At 52.1% G+C, this 24,726-nt stretch overlaps 1 protein-coding gene and 2 long non-coding RNA genes across 3 annotated transcripts; all 3 read left to right on the top strand.

The window, feature by feature from the left end:
* Positions 1–30: 30 nt before the first annotated feature.
* Positions 31–12,138, top strand: LOC135974159 (protein MROH8-like). Its single transcript, XM_065561004.1, has 8 exons — positions 31–453; positions 1,010–1,154; positions 4,008–4,103; positions 5,031–5,135; positions 5,846–5,981; positions 6,732–6,841; positions 10,603–10,755; positions 11,813–12,138. Exons 1-8 carry the CDS (start codon positions 299–301, stop codon positions 12,014–12,016), a joined length of 1,104 nt encoding a protein of 367 aa, XP_065417076.1. The 5' UTR covers positions 31–298; the 3' UTR covers positions 12,017–12,138.
* Positions 12,139–14,261: 2,123 nt separating this feature from the next.
* On the top strand, positions 14,262–18,645 carry LOC135974162 (uncharacterized). The gene is made up of 3 exons (XR_010591370.1): positions 14,262–14,393; positions 17,788–17,963; positions 18,524–18,645. It is a non-coding gene; the product is annotated as an uncharacterized LOC135974162 (long non-coding RNA).
* Positions 18,646–19,032: 387 nt separating this feature from the next.
* On the top strand, positions 19,033–23,372 carry LOC135974161 (uncharacterized). The gene is made up of 3 exons (XR_010591369.1): positions 19,033–20,212; positions 22,532–22,696; positions 23,284–23,372. It is a non-coding gene; the product is annotated as an uncharacterized LOC135974161 (long non-coding RNA).
* The last annotated feature ends 1,354 nt before the right edge of the window (positions 23,373–24,726 follow it).

The raw sequence follows: 24,726 nt of genomic DNA, 5'->3' as shown, positions 1-24,726 counted from the left end.
GGAGATGAGTGAACAGAGATGGATGAGGAAATGAGGGAGTGAATTTGTGGCTGGGTAGAAACAGATGAGATCCCTTTGGACAACACCACTGGCTGAGCAGCTTCATGATCTGGGAGCTCTTCCATCAGAAAGGAAGATCCTGGGTTTTGGCTGGGCTCCTTGTTACTTTTGGAATATCTGATGTTCTTTTAGCTGGGGATTTATTGGAGACTCCGGAGAAGCCTGTGGCTAATTTAGCCTTTTTTGAGGCCTCCAGAGTTAGCTGTGATGCCAGGGCTTTGTATAACCTCCTCAACGAATGTGTGAGGGAGTAGGACTGATGCTGGGAGCACTTGTGTCTCATTTACTATGTTTGCCCCTTTGTGACTTACAGGAGATGATTAAGAAAGAACCCCGGGACTCTCTCTCCAGCACCATACGGCTCCAGGCCATGGCCATCATTATCGAGCTGAGGTAACGTGACTTCTCGTTTAACTGCCCAGCCTTCACACCTGGCTTCTCACTCCATGCTCGGTGGGACCAGAGTTGCCAATAGCAGTCCCTCACTTCGTGCCTTTTTCTCTTTAGATGCTGAGGACTCTTTGGGGAGGAGCTGGGGGACTATTGCATGGCTGACTGATGATTTTCTACCCAGTAACTTTGTAATCCTCTTTACTCCACATGTGATTCAAAGCCAAGAGTCTCTGCAGACATTTTGAGATGATTTTCTTTCTGGAGGTGTCAGCTGAGTCATTTCCTTCACTCTCTTCTGTAGCGTTTCTGAGCCGGATTTACTATTCGGGTCACCAGTCCCTGCCCTCCCGTGCTTTTCCTGTATTCTGTTAATCTTTGCCAGTGTCTTACTCTTCTACATTGTTACTGTTCACATGATCTTGTTCTCTTGTATAGTCCAGATGTCTCTTAGTCTCACACTCCTTCAGCATAACCCTCAGTTCATGTGCTCACCATCTGATGCCTCCGTTACGCTTCAGCACCTCAAAGTCCAATCCAGGCTTCTTCCTTTTACCAGCAAAAAGCATGTGGTGAAGGCCATGAGCTCCCACCAGAGATGGGTCCTGCTGAGAACATTCCTCAAGAGCGTGTTTTCCCTGCCACTTCTAGTGACATTGCAGGTGCAAGGAGTAATCAGGGGTATAAGCGGCCAGTACACAAAGGTAACTGAAGAATGGTTTCCTGTTACTTACTTTGGGCCCATATTGATGATATGTGACTACACTGTCAGCGAAATTTCTCATGGAACGCCATTGTGGAGTATCAGTTGGGGACTTTAGCCCCGGTGACGTGGCCCTGATCATTCATCCCATGCATACAGCAAGTAGCTGCCACATTCCCAATTATGAAAATGATCCATCCGTTTTCAATTTACTAGGGAACTACTGGGGATCCCAATCTGGGTGGTGAAGCTAGAATGAGGCATGTGGAATGAGGAAAACGTACTTAGTGCTTGCCCCAGAAATGGGGCTGGCTATTGTTTGATCACTGACCGGGTATTTCTGATGTGTGGCACCTCCCACAGCTAGGTCCTCTTGCATGAAGGGGCTGAATAAAGTTGGGGTCCTGCGGCACTCGATACAGCCACATTTTCAGCCTGAACTTTACTTTAGTCCCTACCTGTGACCTGCAATTATTTGCAGTTACACCTTAGCTCACGTGGGCACCTGAAATACCTGATTTCATACCTAAATCCAGTACTTTGGCATCGAAGTGATCAACTTGACGGGTGAAAAGACCAGTAGGAGCAAAGCTGCGCCTGCAAATTGTGGGTGTAAATATGGTGGCAAATCTTTAAACATCTGACCCGTACTGTCAGAGTTGCTAAAGCTTTCAGTGCCTGTGCTTTTTAATTCTGAAAAGCCATTTATGGCCCTAAAGTTGAGGGGAGAGAAATTACAGACACTGGACCAAATTCACTACCAAAGTCAATAGAATTTAGAACACTTAATTTGCCTCACATCCCGCATGCTCACATATGCTCTCTCTAACCAAATCATTGGAGTGAATAGTATCTAAGACCCAGAGGAGTAAAGGGCAAAGACACAGGGCCGGCGCAACCCATTAGGCGGTCGCCTAGGGCGCTACAATTTGGGGGGTGGCGACCACAGCGGTATTTCGGCTGCGGGACCTTCCGCCGCCTCTGTGGGGGGCGGCATTTCGGGGTGGGACCTTCCGCCGCCTAGGGCAGCAGAAAAGCTGGCGGCACTCCTGCAAAGACAAGGTGATATATTTATTAAAGTGATATTTATTTCTAATGTTAAAAAATCTCATTTCAACGTAGGACTTTCTTTTGCTATAACATTTTCCTTACTCTCTGATAAGGCCTTTGCTGCATGTTATCTTCCCCAGGGGGGCATTGATGAATTCATTACATCAGGTTTGGGGGATGATTTGGAAGATCAATTATAAGAAAAGGGTCATTTATACTGCAGATGTCTTTCTGTTCTCAGTTTCCTTTGGTTTATAATGGAAATGAGGCAGGGATATAACGATGCATCTGGCTTTCTGGGTGATTGTCAAGAGCACAGCTTTGAATCACAGCAGGCCAATATCAGTTGAAACGTGAGGCTAGTTTTCTCGAGATTCCTAAAGGATTCACTGCCCAGAACAAATCTAAATACGGTTTCTCTTGTGCTCAGGGCACCCACATTATTGAATAAGTGAAGTAGCTAATTATTTAGCAACTATTGTGTACAAGAAGTATGGGCCAGACCCTTCACTGGTATGAATCCGTGTAGCTTCACGCCCGCTGATGGAGCTATGTCAATATGCACTCATTGAGGATCTGGCCTTATTTTTATAGACCTTGTCTTAGGACAAGGTCTGAACTATAAATTCTATTGGTTTATGACTTGGAAGCCAGAAAGGACCATTAGATCATCTAACCCAGGGGTGGCCAACCTGAGCCTGAGAAGGAGCCAGAATTTACCAATGGACATTGCTGAAGATCCACAGTAATATGTAAGCAGCCCCCCATCAGCTCCCCCACCCCACTCCCAGAGCCTCCTGCCCTCTGGCAGGCCCGCTGATCAGCGCCTCCCCCTCCCTCTCCGCACGTCCCGATCAGCTGTTTGGTGGCGTGCAGGAGGCTCTGGAGGGGAGGAGCGATGGCACGGCAGGCTCAGGGGATGAGGCGGGAAGGGGTGGAGTGGGGGCAGAGCCTGTGGCAGAGCCAGGGGTTGAGCAGTAAGCACCAGTAGCGTAGCTAGGGTGGAAGCGGGGCAGCGGCCGCTCCCCCACCGAGCACAAGTGGCGCCTTTTTCATTTTACTCACCCGGGAGCAGGAAAAAAAAAGGCACCACCTGCTGCGGCGCTTTTACTGACGGGGCGGCGCTCCGGGTCTTGGCGGTACTTCGGCGGCGGGACCTTCACTAGCTCCGGGTGTCTTCGGCGGCACTGAAGCTTCATCGCCGAAATGACGCCGAAGACCCGCAGAGCAAGTGAAGGTCCCGCCGCCGAGGTGCCGCCGAAGACCCGCAGAGCGAGTGAAGGTCCCGCCGCTGAGGTGCTGCCGAAGACCCACAGAGCGAGTGAAGGTCCCGCCGCCGAGGTGCCGCCGAAGACCCGCAGAGCGAGTGAAGGTCCCGCCGCCAAGGTGCCACCGAAGACCCACAGAGCGAGTGAAGGACCTGCCACCGAGGTGCCACCGAAGACCCGGAGCGCCGCCCTGTCAGTAAAAGCGCCGCAGCGGGTGGCGCCTTTTTTTTCCCCACTGCCCCTGTTCCCTCCACCTGGCTACGCCCCTGATGAGCACCCCCGGGCACATTGGAACGTTGGCGCCTGTAGCTCCAGTCCCGGAGTCGGGGCCTATACAAGGAGCCGCATATTAACTTCTGAAGAGCCGCATGTGGCTCCGGAGCCACAGGTTGGCCACCCCTGATCTAGCCTGATTTCTTGTATAATACAGGCCAAAGAATTTCACCCTGTGATTCTTGCCTCAAGCCCATAAGATAAATTATTTGTATAATCCACAGCTCTGTGGCGCTGAGCATAACGGTTCCCCCTCCTTTCAGGATCTCTTCATTGAAACATTGCAGACCCTCAACGAGATGCTCCAGAGTCTGTTTTTAGAAAATCCAGTTCCGGCTGAGCTAGAGAGGATCTTGCAGGTAAACAGGATCTGGAGATGCCGGTTGGAGGATGGTAAGGTAGGGAAGAGGAACAGGAAAATCTTGTCAAGAGCTTGTGAGGGAAAGGAGAGTTAAGGAAAGAACGGAGTGCCCCATCTCCACAGGGTTCTCCTATTAGGGCATATGTGACAAGGTTCATGTAGCACGGGGGAGTCTTCTATTTCCATCTGTGAGGTCTGACAATCTCCTCCATTGTTACCCTCAGTTTCTTTCCTGTCTCCAGGTGGCCCTTACATCACAGTGTCCTTTCCAAATGAGGACGTTATTCCCTTTACTGCCCATCATTGCCACTCCTGATGCAATTGGAGGGGTCGCTGCCAGGACTCTAGTCCCCCGTGAGGGCTGGCACCCGGCCTCCACAGAACTCCCAGCTCCAGCTGTCCCACAGTGAGAACCAATGGGTGCAATGGGAACCAAGACTGCCTCTAACTACAGAGCATGAGGGCTGGCCCAAATTCTGCAATCATGAAAGAATAGAAGTTTTCCTCCAGCTGCTCTTATTTTGCTGAATGAAATGCTGGATTGTGTGGCTTGTCCAGAGAAGACTTGGCCCTTCCCTTCCTTACATAGGACCCAATCCTGCATCCATTAAAGGCTCCATCCAATGCTCATTGAAATCAAATGGGGACCTTTCCGTTGACTTCAATGGGCATTGGATCGGTCCTTAGATCAATGTCAAAACTTTCATTGACTTCAGCGGGTGTGTGACTGGGCCCTCAGAGAGAAATGCACTTTGCTTTCGTTCGAAGAGAAGAATTCCATGTGAATTTTGAGTCTGCACAAAGCAGACGCAGCCTGTATCTGTAAGAGTGAGATGATTCAGCCAGAATAAAGATTATCCTTTGGGGATCACTTGTATACACCCTTTCCCCCTGTTATTTTTAACCTCTCTTGTTTTTCCTGCAGCTCATGGACTCCTGGATGCAGTCGAGGGAAGCTTGCCGGCGGGAGAGGGCTGTATGGAGCAGCATACTGCTCCTAAACTTCGTGGCCACAGAAGTCAAACTGGATGTGAGTAACTCTTGACTTCTAGTGACCTGATTGCAAACTAGACCTACAGGGCACTCTCCCACGCCAGAGAAACCTCCTGCTTAGAAGTATCTTGATGGGCCCCAAAGTGCAATGCTCCCTAATAGGCGGAGGAAAAACCGATCTCGTTGCTCGTCCATCATCCTGACTGAGATGGGTTGGCGTCTGATACACTTGGAAAATAAATCCAGTGCCCTGGAGGAATAGGCCACCTCTTTCCAATGCAGGAAAGGCAGCTAACAAGGGGCACAGGAAGAACGGGTTTTTCTATGGTTGGATCTAATGAATTTCAGAGAAAAGAGATTTCAAAATCCTAGAGACTGAAGACATTTCATCCCCAGCTGGTTCCCTGTTTGCCTCCATTCCTCATCCTAGTACCATGGGATACTTTCCTCTTGTGGAGCTGCAGGAAGAGGCCTCTCCGTTCCAGCCCACCTCAGCCGTTACAGATCATTATGATCCTGATCTTGCTCCCACTGACGTCTGTGGCAAAACTCCAGTGGACGTCTGTGGTGCGGGATCGAGCCCTATATTCTTCTTCTGGCTCCCAAGCCTCTTCTGAAGAAAGAGAGCTGAGGATCACGCCCCATTATAGAAAGGGACTGTGTGGATATAGACTCCTTGCCTAGGAGACACAGCCCGCTTTACCTGCAGTGGTAATGGATTCCTCCTCTCCTCTTTTGTACAATTAGGAAGCGTCTCCATTCACCAGGCTTGGACACCTGGTTGCAGTGCTGGGGATCCGCTGTGGGGATCCCGTCAAGGCGATCAGCTCAAAGGCAGCAGGGGCTGTTCATTACCTCGTCTCTATTGCGTGGCGCCAAAAGAGTAAGAGAAGCAGTGATGAGCATCTGAATCCCCCTCCTGGGAGCTAAATGCTAGAGACTTTCCTCAGGCAAAGCTCCCATTCAGGATAGTGCCTGAGGAAGAAGTAGAGCATCTGGCTCGGTATTTGTTCCTTTGAACAGAGTGCTGGTTTTTTTGTGGCTCTAGAAACAAGTGTCTGATAGTAATCCCGTAATTCTAGCCCTGACTTTCAAAGAAAGGAAAGGGGAGGGGGGGAATACAGAGAAAGGCAACACACGTTACCGCAAACTGAGACTGGTAGAGCTCATTCCGTCAGTGGGAATGGGAAGGGTCAGTGGGACACGATGATAGGGGATTCAACGCCATCAGACCAATTAGTTCAGTTCGAGATGCCTGTACCCCAAACGCCCCAGAACTTTGATGGCTGTTGGAAATCTGGATCCAAATCTGGGGCTCGATTCATGACTGTGTTAATCCACTTCTATGCCACTGAAGTGTTTTGGCTAGATTCCAGTCACCACTTGATAGAGTCACTTTACTCTGGGGGTCAAGGCCCTGATCCAGCACAACATTTACGCACATCTGTAACTTTCATAAGGCGAGTAGTCCCACGGAAGTCCCTGGGATTATTCATCTGCTTAGAATAATGTACGTGCTTAAATGCTTTCCTAGATCAGGGCCAAACAAAGGGCTTTGTTCAGTAAAGAGGGATGAGAGCAGAAGCCAGGAAGCAGAATGGAAAGTTAAGAGTGTTATTAACATGTATTTCAGTTGCACAGTTGGACAGAAAGAATGTGGAATGGACTGAACAGAGGAACAAGGAATTTCTGGCTGCTTGGAGCCCCACTGTGGTTTGCAACAGCCCCTCCAGGATCGCAGAGGTAATCACATCCTGGCACTAATGACCATTCTACATTGGTGTCAGTACAATACGGTATTGCACATCTCCAAACTACTTCCTGTCCCTCGATCGCCCATCTCTATTGTGTATGGCTTACCCAAGAATTATAGCTCCTGCCCTTACTCATGGCTAGAAATGACATGCTCAGAAAGAAACAAGATGGGTGAGGTCCAATTTTTTTATTGGATCAACTTCTGTGGGTGAAAGAGACAAACTTTTGAGCCATACAGAGCTCTTCTTCAGACAGAGACAGAAGAGCTCTGTGTAGCTCGAAAGCTGGTCTCTCTCGCTACCAGAAGTTGGTTCAATAAAAGATAGAACCTCACCCACCTTGTGTCTCTAATACCCTGGGACCGACATGGCTACAACAGTGAAGACAACAAATGCTCATACAGTGATCTACTCTGCAGCAAGTGGTTCTCAACCTTTCCAGACTATTGTACCTGATTTCAGTCCCAGGGGGCGGGGTTCGGGCTTCAGCTTGAGCCCCGGGCGGTGGTAAGGTGGCCGGGTGCCCGGTTTTCGACCAGAAAATCTGGTTGAAAAGGGGATCTGATAGTGTCCGGTCAGATCTACTGACTGGACACCCAAAGTCCAGTTACTGCAGGTGAGGGAGGTGGGGAGGTGCCAGGTCATCACCCGCACCAGCCCCTACTCAACCGGGGCCGCCACCTACCCACATCATGCGGCTGCAGCTCCCAGCAGGCAAATTGCTCCTGACCTGGGCGGGGAAGAGGGGAAGAGCAGTGAGCAACAGTGGAAGGGGAGAAGAGGACCAAATGGGGGGCAGGGCCTCGGGGGGAAGAGGCAGGGCAGAAGAGGTCCAGCACTCCTGCATGAGTATCCGGTTTTTAAATATTACAAAGTTGGCAAACCTAGGCAGTGGGCTTGGCTTGGACTTCAGCTTCTGCATGTATCTTAGATTTGCGGGGCCCCTGCTTGCCACCCCCAATGGCGACCCTAAACTTGTGACCCCCCTAAACCCATCCCATGACCCCCCTGGGGGTTGCCACCCCCAGATTGAGAAACACTGATATAGTAGATAGTATAAACAAGTCATTGTCTGTATGAAAGGTTAGTTTGGACTGACTTTGCTAGTGCTTTTTATGTAGCCTGTTGTAAAACTAAGCAAATATCTAGATGAGTTGATGTACCCCCTGTACCCCCAGGGACGGCAAGTTATATGGGCCCATGGTGCCCGGGCTTGAGAAAATTCAGGGCCCAGGGGACCCAACTCCACCAATGTTCGGGGCCGGGTCTCTCTCCCAGCCCCGCCTGCCGCCCCCACGCACCTCTCCCGGCCCCGGCTGCCACCCCCGCGCGCCTCCCCCAAGCGCCCCTGCCTTCCCTGGGCAGCGGGGGGCTGCCCCCTGCAGCTCCGCACTGTGCTCCCTCGCCAGCCGCTGCCGCAGCCGGCTACAAGGAAGCGGCGCCGGGGGCAGGCTGAGGCGGCTGCTGCGCCTGCGGAGGGAGGAGCGCATGGCAGCCCTCCCCCCCGCCCCCCGGCAGGAGACTCCGAGTCGACTCGGGGGAGGGGAGGGGGAGGCTTATCCTGGCTGGACCTCCTGAGCAGCAGCCTGGGGGGGCTTGGATGAGTGTCGTGTTGGGGGTCGGTGAGGAGGCCCCCCCCTTTCACTCCCCCAGAGCTCGCTGCCGCCAGCAGGGAGAGGGCTGGGGGGAGTCCTCCTCTCTGTCCCCCTGCCCCAGCCCAGGGTCAGCCTGCCTGCTGCACCCCAAACTCCTCATCCTTGGACCAGCTGCACGCCCCCTCCCACACCCAAACCGTCTATTCCAGCCCAGAGCCTGCACCCAGCACCCAAACTCATCTCAGAGCCTGCACCCCTCCTGCACCCAAACTTCCTCCCAGAGCCTGCACCCCAAACCCCCTCCCGCACCCAGACTCCCTCCCAGAGCCCGCAGCCCCTGCTGCACCCCAGCCCCCTGCCTCAACCCAGAGCCTGCACCCAGCACCCAAACTCCATCTCAGAGCCTGCACCCCTCCTGCACCCAAACTTCCTCCCAGAGCCTGCACCCCAAACTCCCTCCCGCACCCAGACTTCCTCCCAGAGCCTGCACCCCTCCTGCACCCAAACTTCCTGCCCAGAGCCTGCACCCCAAACCCCCTCCCGCACCCAGACTCCCTCCCAGAGCCTGCACTCAAACTTCCTCCCAGAACCTGCACCCCAAACCCCCTCCCGCACCCAGACTCCCTCCCAGAGCCTGCACTCAAACTTCCTCCCAGAGCCTGCACCCCAAACCCCCTCCAACACCCAGACTCCCTCCCAGAGCCCGCAGCCCCTGCTGCACCCCAGCCCCCTGCCTCAACCCAGAGCCTGCACCCAGCACCCAAACTCCATCTCAGAGCCTGCACCCCTCCTGCACCCAAACTTCCTCCCAGAGCCTGCACCCCAAACTCCCTCCCACACCCAGACTCCCTCCCAGAGCCTGCACTCAAACTTCCTCCCAGAGCCTGCACCCCAAACCCCCTCCCACACCCAGACTCACTCCCAGAGCACGCAGCCCCTCCTGCACCCCAGTCCCCTGCCTCAACCCAGAGCCTGCACCCAGCACCCAAACTCCCTCCCAGAGCCCACAGCCACTCCTGCACCCCAGCCTCCTGCCTCAACCCAGAGCCTGCACCCAGCACCCAAACTTCCTCCCAGAGTCTGCACCCCAAACCCCCTCCCGCACCCAGACTCCCTCCCAGAGCCCGCACTCAAACTTCCTCCCAGAGCCTGCACCCCAAACCCCCTCCCGCACCCAGACTCTCTCCCAGAGCCTGCGCTCAAACTTCCTCCCAGAGCCTGCACCCCAAACCCCCTCCCGCACCCAGACTCCCTCCCAGAGCCTTAGGCAGGTGTAGGGGGAGGCGGGACTTGGACCCATTCTGAGCAATGCCAAAAATTATACGAACCTGCCGCCCCTATGTGTACCCCCAGTGGTATGCGTATCCCTGATTGAGAACCACTGCTCTAGCAGATGGGTTCCCAACCTGGGGGGCACAGCCACCCTGCCCTTTCCTTATTGCCAAATGGGACAGGGTCTTGGCTAGTTTGGAAGGGGACTCTGGGAGGGTCCTAGTACAGGAAAGGGAGTGTCCATATGGGGAAGGTTGAACGCCTGCTGCTCTAGTACTTTGGGTTGTTAGAAGCTGTCACAACGAGGTCTATACTATATAGGTTTGATCCAAAACCTATTGAAGCCAATGGAAGTCTTTCCATTGATTTCAATGGTCTTTGGGTCAGGCTGCAAGCCAGGAAGTATGGTGATGGTGTCATAATCAGGACTTGGGTGCTGTATTTATGCTGGGATGTGTTGTAGGAGGGTATCACATACAGTCACAGTCAAAGACCGAGTACTGTAACAGTCATTACTAACATTACTACATGGATCCCACAACTGCTGATCTTTTAATGGTGACCCTTGCACCTCGGATGCCTGAGAAGTAGGAGTCTGACACCACTAAATGCACATCCTGACGTGCACGGCAGCACTCCTAGGTTGGCCACTGTAATGGTTTAACTAGTCCTCTTGCCTCACTGTGAGTGATATGGTTTCGCAGCAGAAGCCTCATCAGCCACTGGGGCCCTGTAATAGAAAGGAGTAAAACAGAGCCCCTGAGAAGATGGAGAGGACCTGCAACCCCCAGACAGGGCTTTCTCTGGGCTCCAGTAGTTATCCGCCCCCCGTGGAATCAGGACGAGGCCTTTTGTAAATTACACTTTTCCCTGTATGCTTCAGCTCTTTGGAGTCTATTTCAACCCAAGAGAGAGGACAGATTTCATTCTGACTGTTATGGATGGCCTGACGAATCACTGCAACAATAACTGCCAGCCAACTGCAGAGGGATTGCTGTCTGCCATGGTGAACAGCGGTGGGACTAAGGTGGAGAAGGTATGGGGCGCTGCTGCTGAGATGGACGGAAACTAGAATTCCCAGTGCTGGGAACAGTCATACGTTCAGAGAGTTTAAGGCCAGAAGGAACCATCAGATCTTCTAGTCTGATTCCTGTATCTTGGAAAACATTATCCCAACTATACATACAAACGGAGGGGGTCTAAATCAGCTGTTACCACTCAAGGGTGGAGTCATCATGGACAATTCTCTGAAAACATCCACTCAGTGTGCAATGGCAGTCAAAAAGGCTACCAGAATGTTAGGAAGCATTAGGAAAGGGATAGATAATAAGACAGAAAATATCATATTGCCTCTGTATAAATCCATGGGATGCCCACACCTATAAATTCATGAATGGTGTGGAGAAAGTAAATAGGGAAGTTTTAGTTATCCTTTCACACACACACACACACACACACACACACACACACACACACACACACACACACACACACACACACAAACCTGGGTTAATACAAACCTAAGGAAATATTTCTTCACACAACACAACTCGTAACTCATTGCCAGGGGATGTCGTGAAGGCCAAAAGTATAACCAGGTTCAAAAAAGAATTAGAGAAGTTCCTGGAGGACAGGTCCATCAATGGCTATTAGCCAAGGTGGTCAGGGGTGCAACACCGTGCACAGGGTGTCCCTATGCCTTCTGATTGAAACTGGGACTGGGTGACAGGGGATGGATCACTCGATAAATTGCCCTGTTCTGTTCATTTCTTCTGAAGCATCTGGCACCAGCAGAAGACAGGATACTGGGCTAGATGGACAATTGGTCTGACCCAGTATGGCCATTCTTATGTTACCTCTGTATTGTGCCTAGATAGGACTCATCTCCTTTGAGCCATTGATATGTGGTCTTTGCGACAATGCACCTTGTAAGGCTCTGAAATGAGCCCTGCCAATAATATAGAAAATTGTGACTTTTAGGCAAAACCTAGAGGCTAACTCTGATTCTCCAGGGATGCTGAGGTTCCCTCTTGCCCCAGCTGCAGGATGGGATGAGAGTCTTGTCCCGTCTCATCTAGTTCCCTCTCTCTCAGGCAGCAGACCTTGTGGCTGGGGTTTGCAGCCGGTTGGATTCAGTCCAGCAGCCCAGCTTCAGGACCCTGATGAAGAAGTTAGTGGCCCTGCTGGCTGGCGAGGCGGAGCATCTGGACACAGTGATCTCATGCCTTCTGGACTACTCCTTCCCTACAGACAGGTACGAAATGCCTCCACTCTTCAGGCCTCGCGTGATCCTTTGAGGCCCTATATGAGAACCTCACCAATGAGCACATTGTTTGGTCTTACTAAGGCAAAGTATAAAGCACTGACTGTTGAGGACTGAATCTCCCCCCTCTACATGGGACAAATTACCTGCCCTCTCCTCCTGATGGCTCTTCTCTTTTCAGCCACAAACCACAGCGAGTGAAATCCGCCTGTCAGAGATTCCTCTCCCCCATTCCCTGAATTTGTCTCCCCATGTGCAAGGCAGGAGCTCTCATTCCCAGTCCCCCTCTCCCGGCCCCTGGGACTTGTTAGAGATGTGCCTGTGGGAGGGGTTCTTAAAAGCACAGTCCCCCGCACCTACGGTCAGTGCTCATGGGTCCTGGAGCAGGGGGTGGATTTAAGTCTGTGTTCTTGAGTTCACTATCCCTTTGCTACTCCGGCTGGCAAGCGCAGAGCTCATTCCGCCGTTCTCCTTCATCTGAACGTACAGATAGTGAGCCTAGGTGGAACGTTTGCTGTCTGAAGCACATTTGTGTTTGGGCAGGAAAAGTTGAGCAACAGTGATTACGCAAAGCATGGTTTTATGATGGATGATCCCAAGCGGTGAGTTCCAAAAACAATCCATATCAGCAGGGCCGGCTCCAGGCACCAGCAAAACAAGCAGGTGCTTGGGGCGGCACATTTCTAGGGGCGGCATTCTGGAACCGGCCATTATAGGTGCTGACTCCGGGGCATGGGGAAAAAGTGCCCCCGCCACCCCAGCTCGCCACCCCAGCTCGCCTCCACCTGCTTCCCTGAGCGCACCGCCGCCACTCCACTTCTCCCCCCTGCCTCCCAGGCTTGCTGCGCGCGAAACAGCTGTTTCACACAGCAAGTCTGGGAGGGAGGAGAAGCCGAGCAGCAGGGCATTTGGGGGAGGCGGCGGTGGTGGAGCGGAGGTGAGCTGGAGTGGGGAGCGGTTCCTCTACCCCCGGTTACTTCCTGCGCCCCCCCCACCCTAGCTCACCTCCGCTCCGCCTGCTCCCCTGAATGCGCCGCCGCTCTGCTTCTCCCGCCTCCCTCCCAGGCTTCCCACCTGTGAAACAGCTGTTTTGCGCAGCAAGGCTGGGAGGGAGGGAGGAGAAGCTGAGCGGGGGGCGCTCGGGGAGGCGGAGGTGAGCTGGAGCGGGGAGCGGTTCCTCTACCCCCCGTTACTTCCTGCGCCCCCCGACCCTAGCTCACCTCCGCTCTGCCTGCTCCCCTGAACGCGCCGCTGCTCCGCTTCTCCCCCCTCCTTCGCCTGAGAGGGAGGGGGGAGAAGCAGAGCGGCAGTGCACCCGGGGGAGCAGGCGGAGCGGAGGTGAGCTAGGGTGGGAGGTCGCGGGGGCCCCCAGGAAGCAATGGGGGGGGGAAATGTGGCACGCCCAGGGGAGGAGGCGGGGCTGGGGATTTGGGGAAGGGGTTTGGAAGGGGTGGAGTTGGGGCGGGGCTGGGGGAGGGGGGTACGAAAAAAAAAGTGGGGGCAGCCAACATTTTTTTTGCTCGAGGCGGCAAAAATCCTAGAGCCAGCCCTGCATATCAGAGGACTCCACTGAAACCCTCCCTCACACAGTTGTTGGCTGAGCGCTGCAGAGATCTGAGCCACGCTGCTGCATGCCCGCTCCCTTTTTTTTTTAAAGGGAATTTAATGCTGGTGAAAGGTGCCCCATTGACACCCTTGGACAATGAAGACCTCAGCTGCAGCCCAGGAAGTGACGATGAAGCTTCCTCCACACTGCCCCTAACAACACTCTGAGCTCATAGCTGGAGGGGCTGCCGACTAGGCAAGAAAGGCTCATTCAGCCTCCATGTCCCGTTCAATCCCTGAACCTACCAACAAGGGCCAAGTATGGTGGTTGACTCTGTAATGTGGACAGCGTGCACTGGGCACTGGTCCGAGACCCTTAGTTCATTTCATATAGGACATCTGCTGCCAGAGAAGCTGTATTAGCCATTAGCCATCAGCCTCTCGGTATTAGCCATCAGCCAGTAACAGGTCGTGACCAACTGAGGCCAGATTCACACTGGCAGCCTTGAGCTGAAATGCTCCATATCCTGTGCCAGTGATTCTCAATCTGAGGTCCATGGAGTCCTTGTTCATGCTCCACATTGAATTGCACAAGCTCTGGGGACTGGATTGCTGGGCAGGGTGTTGGCTCCACAGGACGATTTCTCTTACAAAGAGATTACATTGGTGAAGAGGTTTAATACCTTTTCTCCTAAGCCATCTAGTCCCTCATGTTGCCGTATTTCTGAATTTCTAGCAATGTGGCCGAGCTATGGCAGTTCCTATCTGCTGACCCGGCCCTCGGAGGACAGGTGATGGAGAACCTGGTTGTGAAGCTGCAGAGTCACCACAGCTCTGAGCACCAAGCCTCTCACACGTCTGCTGCCGTAAGTCACTGTTCGAACATCCATAGCCCCATACAGTAAAATCTATCCTATGTCTCTGTCACACGGCACACTCACCGCCAACGCACCTCCTCATGCCAGGACATGATGTTGCAGGGCTTATTCCACACTGGTGTCCCCTTGTCCAGCCTCCTGGTTCTGCAACACTCCGCAGGTTCCATGGTCTGGCCCTCTGGCCATGTCACCTCTTCCAGGGTTAACAGAAAAGTCCAATATGGGAAAACCCAACATGTAGTAGCCTCTGTGCCAGGCCATCAGCCCCCATCTGAGCCTCATCATTCTTGGTCTCTTAGTCCTGAGGTCGGTACTTTGCCTCTTGCTGGGGAACCCAGACCTGACCTCTGCTCTGGGTTCCAGCCCACGGACCCCATGATAGGCTGCTAAGGACTGTTCCTTCAATCCCTCACCACTTCCCTGAGCTGCTCCTCCCTTTTTCCTGCTTGTTAGCAACTCCCAGGGGTCTGCAGCTTCTGCTTTTCCCGCCCTGGATTTGTGGCTCCTTGTGACTTCTTCCCACCCAACTTCTGAGGAGCTTCCTCAAAGCTGTTCCCAGCCTCCCTGGCAGCAGCTGGGCTGTGTTTCAAACAGTCCTTCTGGTTTCCCTCCATAAGATAGGAGTCCCTGCCCCCTAGCCTTCCTCCTGGAGGTGGCATTTACTTCAGGCAGTCCCTCCACCTCTCCTGCAGGCAGGACTCCCCCCGTCTCCTCCTTTATGCTGGGTTGTAAGTTAGCCAACTGTGGGGCCTTAGCCAGATTCTCCTGGTGGCCCTTTTTCCCCAGTCAGTCCTCAGGCTCAGAGGGTTCAGGCATAGGTGCTGGAACTGGGGGAACGGGGGTGCTGTAGCACCCCCTGGCTTGAAGCAGTTTCCATCATATACAGGGTTTACAGTTTGGTTCAATGGCTCTCAGCACCCCCACTACACAACGTGTTCCAGCACCCCTGGGTTCAGCCTTCTCCTGCTGGTGTTTTCTCTGCTAGGAGGGAGGAGGCAGCATGTATGCTGATCTCCTTCCTAAAGCTCATCCCGATTCACTGGGAGAGAGGGGAGTCCTGGCCCTCCCATTTTGCAAGGCTCCTTTTCCCAGGTCCTTACAGAAACATAACAGGAGTTCCTCCTGAGCACGACTTATTCCTTGGACCACTTCTTCCCTACCAGTATTTCTCAGCTCCTTACGTATATCAGACATCTCAAAATCTGACAGGGCCACTCCACGTGACAAGGGTGGGCTGACCCCTAGCACCGCTACCTTTACAGGGACAGACTATCCCCTCCATTTTGGGGCTACTCCATAATGTCCTGACAAACCCTTGGGGGAGGGTTCCATTCATCGCATCCATGTTGGAGCTCTGAGAAACCCCTGTGACACTTATCAGGGGGTAGCCGTGTTAGTCTGTACCCACAAAAACAACAAGGAGTCTGGTGGCACCTTAAAGACTAACAGATTTATTTGGGCATAAGCTTTCGTGAGTAAAAACCTCACTTCTTCGTCTGCTCTTGTGCCAGCTCAGGATAGGGTTGCAGGCTAATTCACTCAGATGCTAACAGAAATCAAAGACGTCAAAAGCTATTGTAGTGTAATCAGGCAGTTCACCTGTGTGTTTGTTTAGTTCAAAGGAAAAGTTAAAGGAAACACTTATCTTTATAACCTGTTGATTGCTATTGTATTGTGTATATCCCTGTAATTAGTTAACCCTAGATCAAAAGTGTGCGTTGGTGTTAAAAGATGAGAATGAACTTGATGTGTAAAGTGTATGAAAACTAATGAAGGATTCTTGTTTGCTATTACATTACATTGGCATCGTGTATATCCCTGTAATTAAATTACCCATCAAACACAACTGGAGCCTTGGAAATGTAAATGAAGAAGACTGCTAACTTCAAAGCAAGGGCTACTGTGTTTGACAACGGGAATTCACAGACTAAGTCTGAATTTCCTACTCATCAGAACCCACTTGGGTAAAGACACTGTTCAGATTGGTTTCTGGAAAAGCTATAAAATAGATGTCAAGGAATGATCCTGTATCTCTGACTGTTTGGACTCTTACAGGGAAGATGCCAAATGCAAAATGGAGATCCCCAGAAACATCTGGGTTCCTGAAAAGACTTTTAGGAAACCAAGAGATTACTACATCTCCGCTATCATTTGGGATTTACAAATTTTGACTCACCTGTTAATGTATTTTACCGGCTTTAACCTCTCAATAACTCTCATTTATTTTTCCTAGCTAATAAATCTTTAGTTAGTTTACTAGAGAATTGGCTGCCAGTGTTGTTTTTGGTGTGAGATCCAGAGTACCAATTGACCTAGGGTAAGTGACTGACCCTTTGGGGTTGGGAGTAACCTGATGTGGTGTGATTTTTGGTTTTAATAACCTTTAATCACAAAGTTCAGTTTGTCTGGGTGACAAGATAGGCTGGAGTGTCTAAGGGGACTGTCTGTGGTAAGACTGTCCTTGGTAAAACTGGTACTGTAATCCAGGAATGCACAATTGTTACTGGCTTTGTGAAATCCAGTTATAGAATATATTACTAGTTTGGGGTGCCTGCCCTGTTTTATGGCAGTCTGATCTAAGATTGGCACTCACAGTTGTGAACCACTCCAGAGAGCGTGACAATTGGCGTAGTCAGCACAGGAGTCACATGCCACAGGTCAATTGGGCTTAAAGATCATAACCCAACACTATTTAAAGTTTAAATTTGATATGGAAAGTTTTAAGGGTTAAAGATGAGTTACAATGGGTGAATCACAATCCTATGAGAGTCTTGACTCAAAAGAACTTGAAAAAGTATGTAAAGAAAGGGGGCTATCTGTTAAGAAGAAAGCCGCAGAACATGAACTGAGAGATTTGCTCATGGACTTTGACCAAAAAGCAGGGTCTCAGCCACCCTATACCCCAGATGCAGAAGAAAAGGCCCCTCTGAGGCACTTGGAAGCCAAGAAACAATGCAAGCATGAAAGAATGACGGTGGAAGTCCAAATGAGGGAGAAGAAAGATGCCGAGGAAGCTGATGAAAGAGCCACTCTTCTCTTCATTAATTTATTCTCTCCCATTCTTAGTCCCATGAGGCATTACCCCCACCCCAAGCATGCTGTCTCTGCAGCCCCTGCAGGTCAGGAAGCTCTGCGAGATCCGAAATCAAAGCTAGGTCCCCTGTGTGGCAATGCAGCCTAGTGTCACCAGACTCCACAAGGCAAAGCCTTCAACCTGCCAGTGCCCGGCTTCCCCCGCCCTGCTGCTCAGGGCAGTTTAACTCTGTTTGTTTCTCCATGAATCAGGGGAATTTCATAGCACATAAGCAGGAAGTCCTGAGAACTGACGCAGGAGGGAGTAGGATTTCCAAGTAAGCTTGTGTCTGTCTTGTTCCTTCTTCAGGCCACATGCGCTCTCTATGAGATGATCTCGGTGAGCAAGTCCAGAGATGCCACAACCCGCCTCTATCCTCAGCTGCTAATGGCTCTTCTTGTTGAAATCCATTTCAGCCTGGGACAGAGCATACCAGGGGATAAAGTCTCTGGAAGGGAAAGCAGCCGGCAGAGCCTCCACACCAGGTACTGCGCCTACTGGAAAGTCAACGGTCTAATTACATGGACAGTCATAGAGAAGTCATAGTTCTTTTCTCCAGCTCTCATGTGGCCCCTGCAGGTTTTCCATAACTCTCTAATTCTGAGGGAGTTAGCAGGCAGGGCTTAGGTTGCAAGGGTGTCTCTCAGTGGTAAATGACATACCGACCAATGCACTGCAGAGGAAGTAGAAAGACTATCCCAGCAGCTATGGGGAGAAATTAGTGGGAGCCAATTTGCCAGTGTGTCAAAGGAATGTGGGTCTGACACTAAAGGGCTGAAGTTCTCCTGTTCTGTGACATTGACATGCCCTAGTGCTGATGTGCAATTGTCTGTAGGATTTGCTCAGAACTCTTTCTCTTTCTTCATATTACTAAATTGTATTACTATAGTGCCTAGGAACCCCAGTCACGAACCTGTGCCTTCCTAAGCTCTATTTAAACCATTGGTGTGTCTTTCCACACACAAGTGAATCCGTCACTCCCTGACAGACCTACCATGAGGGGGCTCCTGGCACTCAGTCACGCTGGTGTGTTGTTTGAATCTAGCTCTGCAGTGGAGGCTATAAAGATGCTGCTTCTCTGTGTTGGCTGCCGTTCCGAGCTGACTGTTATGGAGAAGGAGCAAGGCTGGATCCTCCTACAAAGCCCCCAAGATCACCTCCATGGGGTGAGCCTCCTGGCCAGGTAATACACAAGCGTTTTCCATGCAGTCAGTCCTGCTAGTGGGGGCAATTCCGGAATGAAACATTCCTCACTTCTGGGCTGCCATGTGGCCCCAAGCTGACCCCTCACCCCCTTGTTGCAGAACGTGCTTCTTCCCTTACTAACAAAGGTATTTCTGCTTTGTGTCACAGAGCCATGGTGCACTATGCTTGCCCTGAGACCACAAGGATGCTGCTGGACCTAGTGATCCCGCTCCTTGACAGAGGTGATAAGAAACACAGGCTGACCATGATGGCCTTCTTTGTAGAAGTAAGTTTCATTAGCTGATGAGAGCAATTGGGTCTTGTGTCCTAGATTAGTGAGCAACTCCTCAAATCAAGCCTTTGAGACTCATTATTGCGCTACATAAACGATGAGCTTTATTGGTCATGTCCACATTGCCAGGTGTCCATGCAGCACTGACTAGGCTGCCCCAGTCCTGTCCCAGCACGCTCAGTGTAAAATCTGAGATGGATCCTTTAGGGGATCATTGGTTGCTCCAAAGTTGTAATCAGGAGCCTGATGGGAATATCCAAGAAACTAAGGTTCTGTAGAACAGCATCAGCCTGGACTCTCCCGAAGGGCAGCTGGGTCTCCTGTCGGCATCAGCCTTTCTGCAGGTCCATGAAAGGTTCCTCCCTGCGAAGTCACTAAGGAAAAGCAAAGAGGGGCATTGAGAGTGGGTATGGAGGAGAGAGGATCATGGTAAAAGCTCCCCCAGATGCAGGATCATTAGCTCTGAATGTGGTGAGCAATCTTTAACCTTCTCTATTGGATGGGTTAGTTAGAGGCACATCACCAGGAATGAGGTGGCTCTATAGTCCATCGCTAGGTTGTCCTCCCCATTTCCACGGGTTCTGTCTGGCTAGTTCCTATTTTCAGTTTTCAGGGATTGTCTCCTCATCTAACTCATTAAGGGATGGGGTTTAATTCTCTCCTCACCAGGAGTCCAATCCTGGGCCCATTGAGATCAATGGCAAAACTTCCACTGACTTCAGTGGGGTCAGGATTTCAACTCAGGGGTTTGATTTCTCAGTCCCAGCTTTCGCGTTATCTCAGAGCGGCTTGTTCTGCTTCACAGGGTCACCACGAGGGGTTCGGCTGCTCTTGGCAAACCCCCAGATGCACAAGAGTCCGCCATACAAATGGTCACTGAACATTTTGTTGCCCTACATGTTCTCCTGGAGGGTAGAGCAGCTCTGCTAACGCCTATGGCTGAGTCTAGTGCTAACGGCCAGGAAGTCAGTGGGAGGACTGGGTGTCACACACAAAGTGGGGCTGATGTATAGCAATGGACGGTACAACATGGAGGTTATGATGCCTCTCCACAGAACCGACACACAAAGTTTTCCGGTAAGCACCTGCTGCTGATTCGCTCTGTGTTGTTTTCAGCTTCTGCGTTACGAAGAGGCCAAGAAGCTCCCACATCCAGACACTTTGGACTGTCTCGAGGAGTGGACAAAACACCCCAGCCCAGTTTTCCGTTCACTTGGTCTAAGAGGACTCGGCATCCTGGCAACCCAACCAGGGAAGGTGAGAGCCCAGGCTTGGTTAACTGGAAAACGACGAGGTGGCTGTGACCCAGTGGACTGAGTTCTGGGCAGGCAGTGAGGCACAGTGTTCTGAGCCCACCTCTGCTGCTGGCTTGCTGACCCTCTCGGTGCCTCCATTTCCCCAGCAGGAACGGGGATCACAACGGCCCCTCAATGCAGATCTTTCCTCGGAGAGTATTTTAGATGGGATTTTACTGCTTGGATTTCAGGTGGACGTTATCATTCTCCTAGGGCTACCACACGTCCGGGTTTCCCCGGACATGTCCGGCTTTTCGCTCTTTAAATAGCTGTCCGGGGGTGGATTTCTAAAAATCTAAAAATGTCCGGGATTTCCCCCCAGTCGGCTATTTATCGACCGAAAAGCGGCTGACAGGGCGGCCGAGCGCCGCTCGCATTGGGGCCTCGGCAGCCAAAGCCCCTTCCCGGCTACCCCAATCCCCTGCAGCCTTAGCACGCCGCCTGGCAGCGCTGGGGGGCGGGGCTGTGCGCCTGTGAGGGAACGCGGCGGTGGGGCTGGCAGCGGCGGCCAGAGCCCCTCCCCCACTTCCCCCACTCCTCCAAAGCCACAGCATGCCGCTCGGCAGTACTCGGGCGGGGCGCTCCTTGGGGCGCGGAGCCAGACACCTGCTCTAAGCCGAGTGGCACGGTAAGGGGGCCAGGGAGTTGGAGAAGGGGGGCAGTCAGGGGACAGGGAGCGGGGGGGGGTTGAATGGGTCGGGAGTTCGGGGGGGCTGTCAGGGGGGCAGGGGTGTGGAGAGGAGTTGGGACAGTCAGGGACAGGGAGCAAGGGGGGTTAGTTGGGTCGGGGGTTCTGGGGGGGCTGTCAGGGGGCGGGAAGTGGGAGGGAGTGGCTAGGGGGCAGGGCTACCCCCCCCATTGGAGTGTCCTCTCTTTGAAAGTTCAGATATGGTAACCCTAATTCTCCCCCATGCAAATTACCCCAGCAGCATTCCTGTTCCTTCTTGGAGAGACCATTCCTGGTGCTGTCACAAAGGAAGACCTTGATTGGTCTAAAGATCTTAGCGAGCACACAGGGCCCTGTCTCATCGCCCCCTCCAGTGGCAAGACCCAACATTGCAGCACTGCCTCAGTTTCCCCCTCCTCGGCTTGACTTCACAAATACCTCGTTCAATAACACCCTTATTCAGGCTCATTTATTAAGACAAACAAGCCTTTGAAGGCCAAAGATAAAACCCTCAGAATCAAACCTGACAGTGTCCAACGGACTAAAAATCAGAAACAGGATCTTCTGCCATTACCACATCTCCTCTTCTTAGTTCACTCAACAAAGGTTCCACCCTGTCCTTAGTAAACATAAGAAAACTTAACTTTGGCCCCCTTCCTGGGCACCCCTTCTGCAAGCTTTTTGCCCCTAGGCTCTGCGGAGTACTTTGTTCTCTTGGGGGAGGACTGCTTCCCATGGCTTCCTCCCTGGAGGCCCTTTTCCCCCATCAGATTCCCCCTGCCTTCCCTCCCAGGGTACTCTAGGAGCCACTCCCCCCTGCTCCTGCTTCCCCTTCCTTCCTGACAGCCCAAAATAGTTCTCTCCTCCTCCGCTGCATCTGATTAATGCATGGAGCTGGCTGGCCCTAAAGTCTCTGGCCCTGAGAGAGGCAGAGCACTCTCTTAAAGAGTGTTTGTGACCCTGCCCCCAAATGATACTTCAATGCCTTGCACTATCAGGTCCAAGTTTCTCAAACTTTGCAGAGGGCTCAGCTCTCACCTAGGACTCCCCATGGGCCAGGTTTGATTTTTTCCCCAAGTTTCACCCTTTGGGGGATTGTCCGCATGGGAAAAGAAGGTGGCTAGAAGTTTTCGTTTGTTTGTTTGTAAGTGGAAAAACTGCCCTACAGCTCAGAGACGCAATCACCCCAGGAAAAAATCACAATTGACTGGGGAGACAGCATGGAACATTTCCATCCAAAAAGGGAATGTTTTTAGGAGCGTATCAAAAGGAGCAACTAGAATGGAAACTGTGTACCAGCCTTAACTATGGAGATTGCTGCCAGCATCTGCTATAATAATAATTAATAGCACGTAGAAAAGAGAGAAAAGCCCCGAAGCAAACCACAGCTTTGCCCACCCTACACCAGAACGACCCGGGACGGGGTTACGATTCACTGATTGCCTCATCAGGCATCCCCATCGATTCTAAAGCACCACACCTCCGACTGTGGAGACGGAGCTTCTCTCTGACTTGGTGCCACGGGGTAGAATAAACACAGCCCTGGCACTGTGGCGTGTACTCACTGGAGGGCTGGGAGATCTGATGAGCTCCCCCATGTGTGTGTGTGTGTAGGTGGAACAAGTCAAGGCCCTGCTGCCTGCCATCCTTTGGGGTTCGGATGAGATGGATGATGGGAGTATTCTGGAGGCCATCTCAGCTGTTCAGAACCTTCTGCAGAGCCTGGATGGGAGTGAGCTCACCAGCGTGGCCAGGAAGCTAATCCCCTTATTCGATGCTGTAAGTCAGGGTCTCTTGACCTGCCCATCCCCAGCCGGGCAGTGTTGTGACTCTGGAGTCGTAGTGGTGGCATATCTGACCTGATCAGTTCCGAGCCATTGCCTGGGCCTCAGGCATTGGTGACACCTTGGTCTCTCGTGTTCTCTGTTTGTGACATGCAACCGTTTGGTCTCCTGAGGACTGATCTGCTTTAATCTAACTCAAGTTAACATGCTCAATGTAGTGGTCATGGGGTGAAATGTAATGTCCTGTGCTTTGGAGTCTAGATGAATGAATGACCCTTAAATGCTATGAAACGATGAAAGTGTTGAACCCATTAAAGAAACCCTCCAAAGAGCCCTTCACTGTGGATGGAGTCAGCACTTACAGGAGGCCTCCAGGGAAATTTAGGAACCACTGTCCTAACCTGTGTTGTCTGCCCCTTCACCCAAACCTTTCTGCAAATGGGTGCCCTCTTGGTGGGCAGACCATGGAGTTATTAGTCAGACTGGCCCCTATCTGTGGTTTGCATTGTGCCGAGCTCACCCTGTAAGGAGAGTGTGAAGCTCCCTCAGTGAGATCCCCTCATGGTTGTGTGTCCATCACAGGTGAGACCCCAGGTGCGCTCTGCTGCCATCATGCTCTTTACAGAGTTGCTTAACACGGTGAAGAGGAGGCAGAAGCCCCTGCTGCAGGATGAAGTGACCCGCAGCCTGGTCCCACTGCTCCTTCACTTACAGGACGAGGACCCTGACGTGGGCAAGGTGAGTCCCGCTGCCATGTGCTCCCTGGTGCAGTAGGCCCTGACTGCTCCAGCTCTCCTGCTAGATCTGTCTCCAGAGCCGCCTCCCAAAAGTGAAAAATCTCAGCCCTACCCGCTTACCCAAGCAAGTTCCCTGGCCTTCAATGGACACACAAGTGGAGATGTTTTATCGCTCCCAGCAGCCACTTCCTAAGTCACTGAACTGCAGCCACCATGAAGATCAAACTCCAGGAGCCTCCACTAATAGGAACAAAGAGACACCAAGGGTCAGCAGGATACCATGTGACCCCCACATTCCTTTCCCTCATTGATCATTTCAGCTGGCTTTTCACTGCAGAGTTACTACAGATTCCAGCTCTTCTCATGATGCAAACTCTCCTTGTCCCATTTTGTATTGCAGAGGTGTCAGAAAGCCTTGGCTGGGTGTTTTCAGCTCCTGGGATGGTCTTGTCCTAAGCAGATTAACAGCAAGAAGGCTTGGCACACCCATCCCCGGGTGGTGGACAAGATCTGCCAGCACTCTGTAAGTGAACAATCGGCTTCTCGTGAGTGCTGCTTCTAGATGTGGGACCGGAAACGTGTTCCCTCACTCACTGCTCTGATTGCATGTCTAGTACTAGCATACTGCACTCTGGCTTCCTCTTAGAAGCACCCAACTCCCCCACTCCTCCCAGTGCCTGTCAGATCTGAACAGCCAGACCTGGCCAGGAGTTCAGTACGGAGGTGAAAGCTCACAACATAAAGAATCAGTTGATGGCAAAAATGCCTTCCGAATCCTGCAGGAAACTGGATGTCCCCATTTTTCACCTTACCCCAGCCCATTGGCCACTTCTGCACCGTATTTCCTATGCTCTGCACCCTCTCTAATGTCCTCCCCAGATGAAGCCCATACAACCAGGCTTCAGTGTTCTCTAGTGCCAGGCTCCAGCCCTGCAGTGCCAGCAGCTCAGACACCAGCAATGTGTCTGGTGACACTTTGAAATGGTCATTTAATGACTCCCTGGCATGTAGATGGTCGCCCCCAGGATACATGGAGATGGGAGCTGCATTCTTCCCACCCCTCCAAGCCAAGCAGCTACCTGGAGATGAAATCTCTCTTCTCCTCACCCTGCGGCCCCAGCAACGAGAAGCTTCTTTGGTTTCTATTCCTAGGTGCTGAAGCTCAAGAGCGTATCTGACATCTTGCTCCAATGTCTGGATCACCTCCAAAGCCCCCAGGCTCCAATACGACGGGCAGCAGCCATCTTTATCGGTAACCACGACTTTTCTTAAGCAACTTCTATCTGAG

Source organism: Chrysemys picta, chromosome 11 (genome assembly GCF_011386835.1).
Source record: "Chrysemys picta bellii isolate R12L10 chromosome 11, ASM1138683v2, whole genome shotgun sequence".
In the NCBI taxonomy this organism is placed as follows: Eukaryota; Metazoa; Chordata; order Testudines; family Emydidae; genus Chrysemys; species Chrysemys picta.
The sequence above is the reverse complement of the archived record's forward strand: the minus strand, read 5'-3'. Positions and strand labels throughout refer to the sequence as shown.

Bases quoted from the DNA above. Each gene is read 5' to 3' on its own strand.
- LOC135974159 (XM_065561004.1), top strand. From the start codon at position 299: ATGTGTGAGGGAGTAGGACTGATGCTGGGAGCACTTGTGTCTCATTTA. The intron at 5,136-5,845 runs GTGAGTAACTCT...TTGTACAATTAG, and splicing joins CCACAGAAGTCAAACTGGAT to GAAGCGTCTCCATTCACCAG. The intron at 5,982-6,731 runs GTAAGAGAAGCA...CATGTATTTCAG, and splicing joins TATTGCGTGGCGCCAAAAGA to TTGCACAGTTGGACAGAAAG.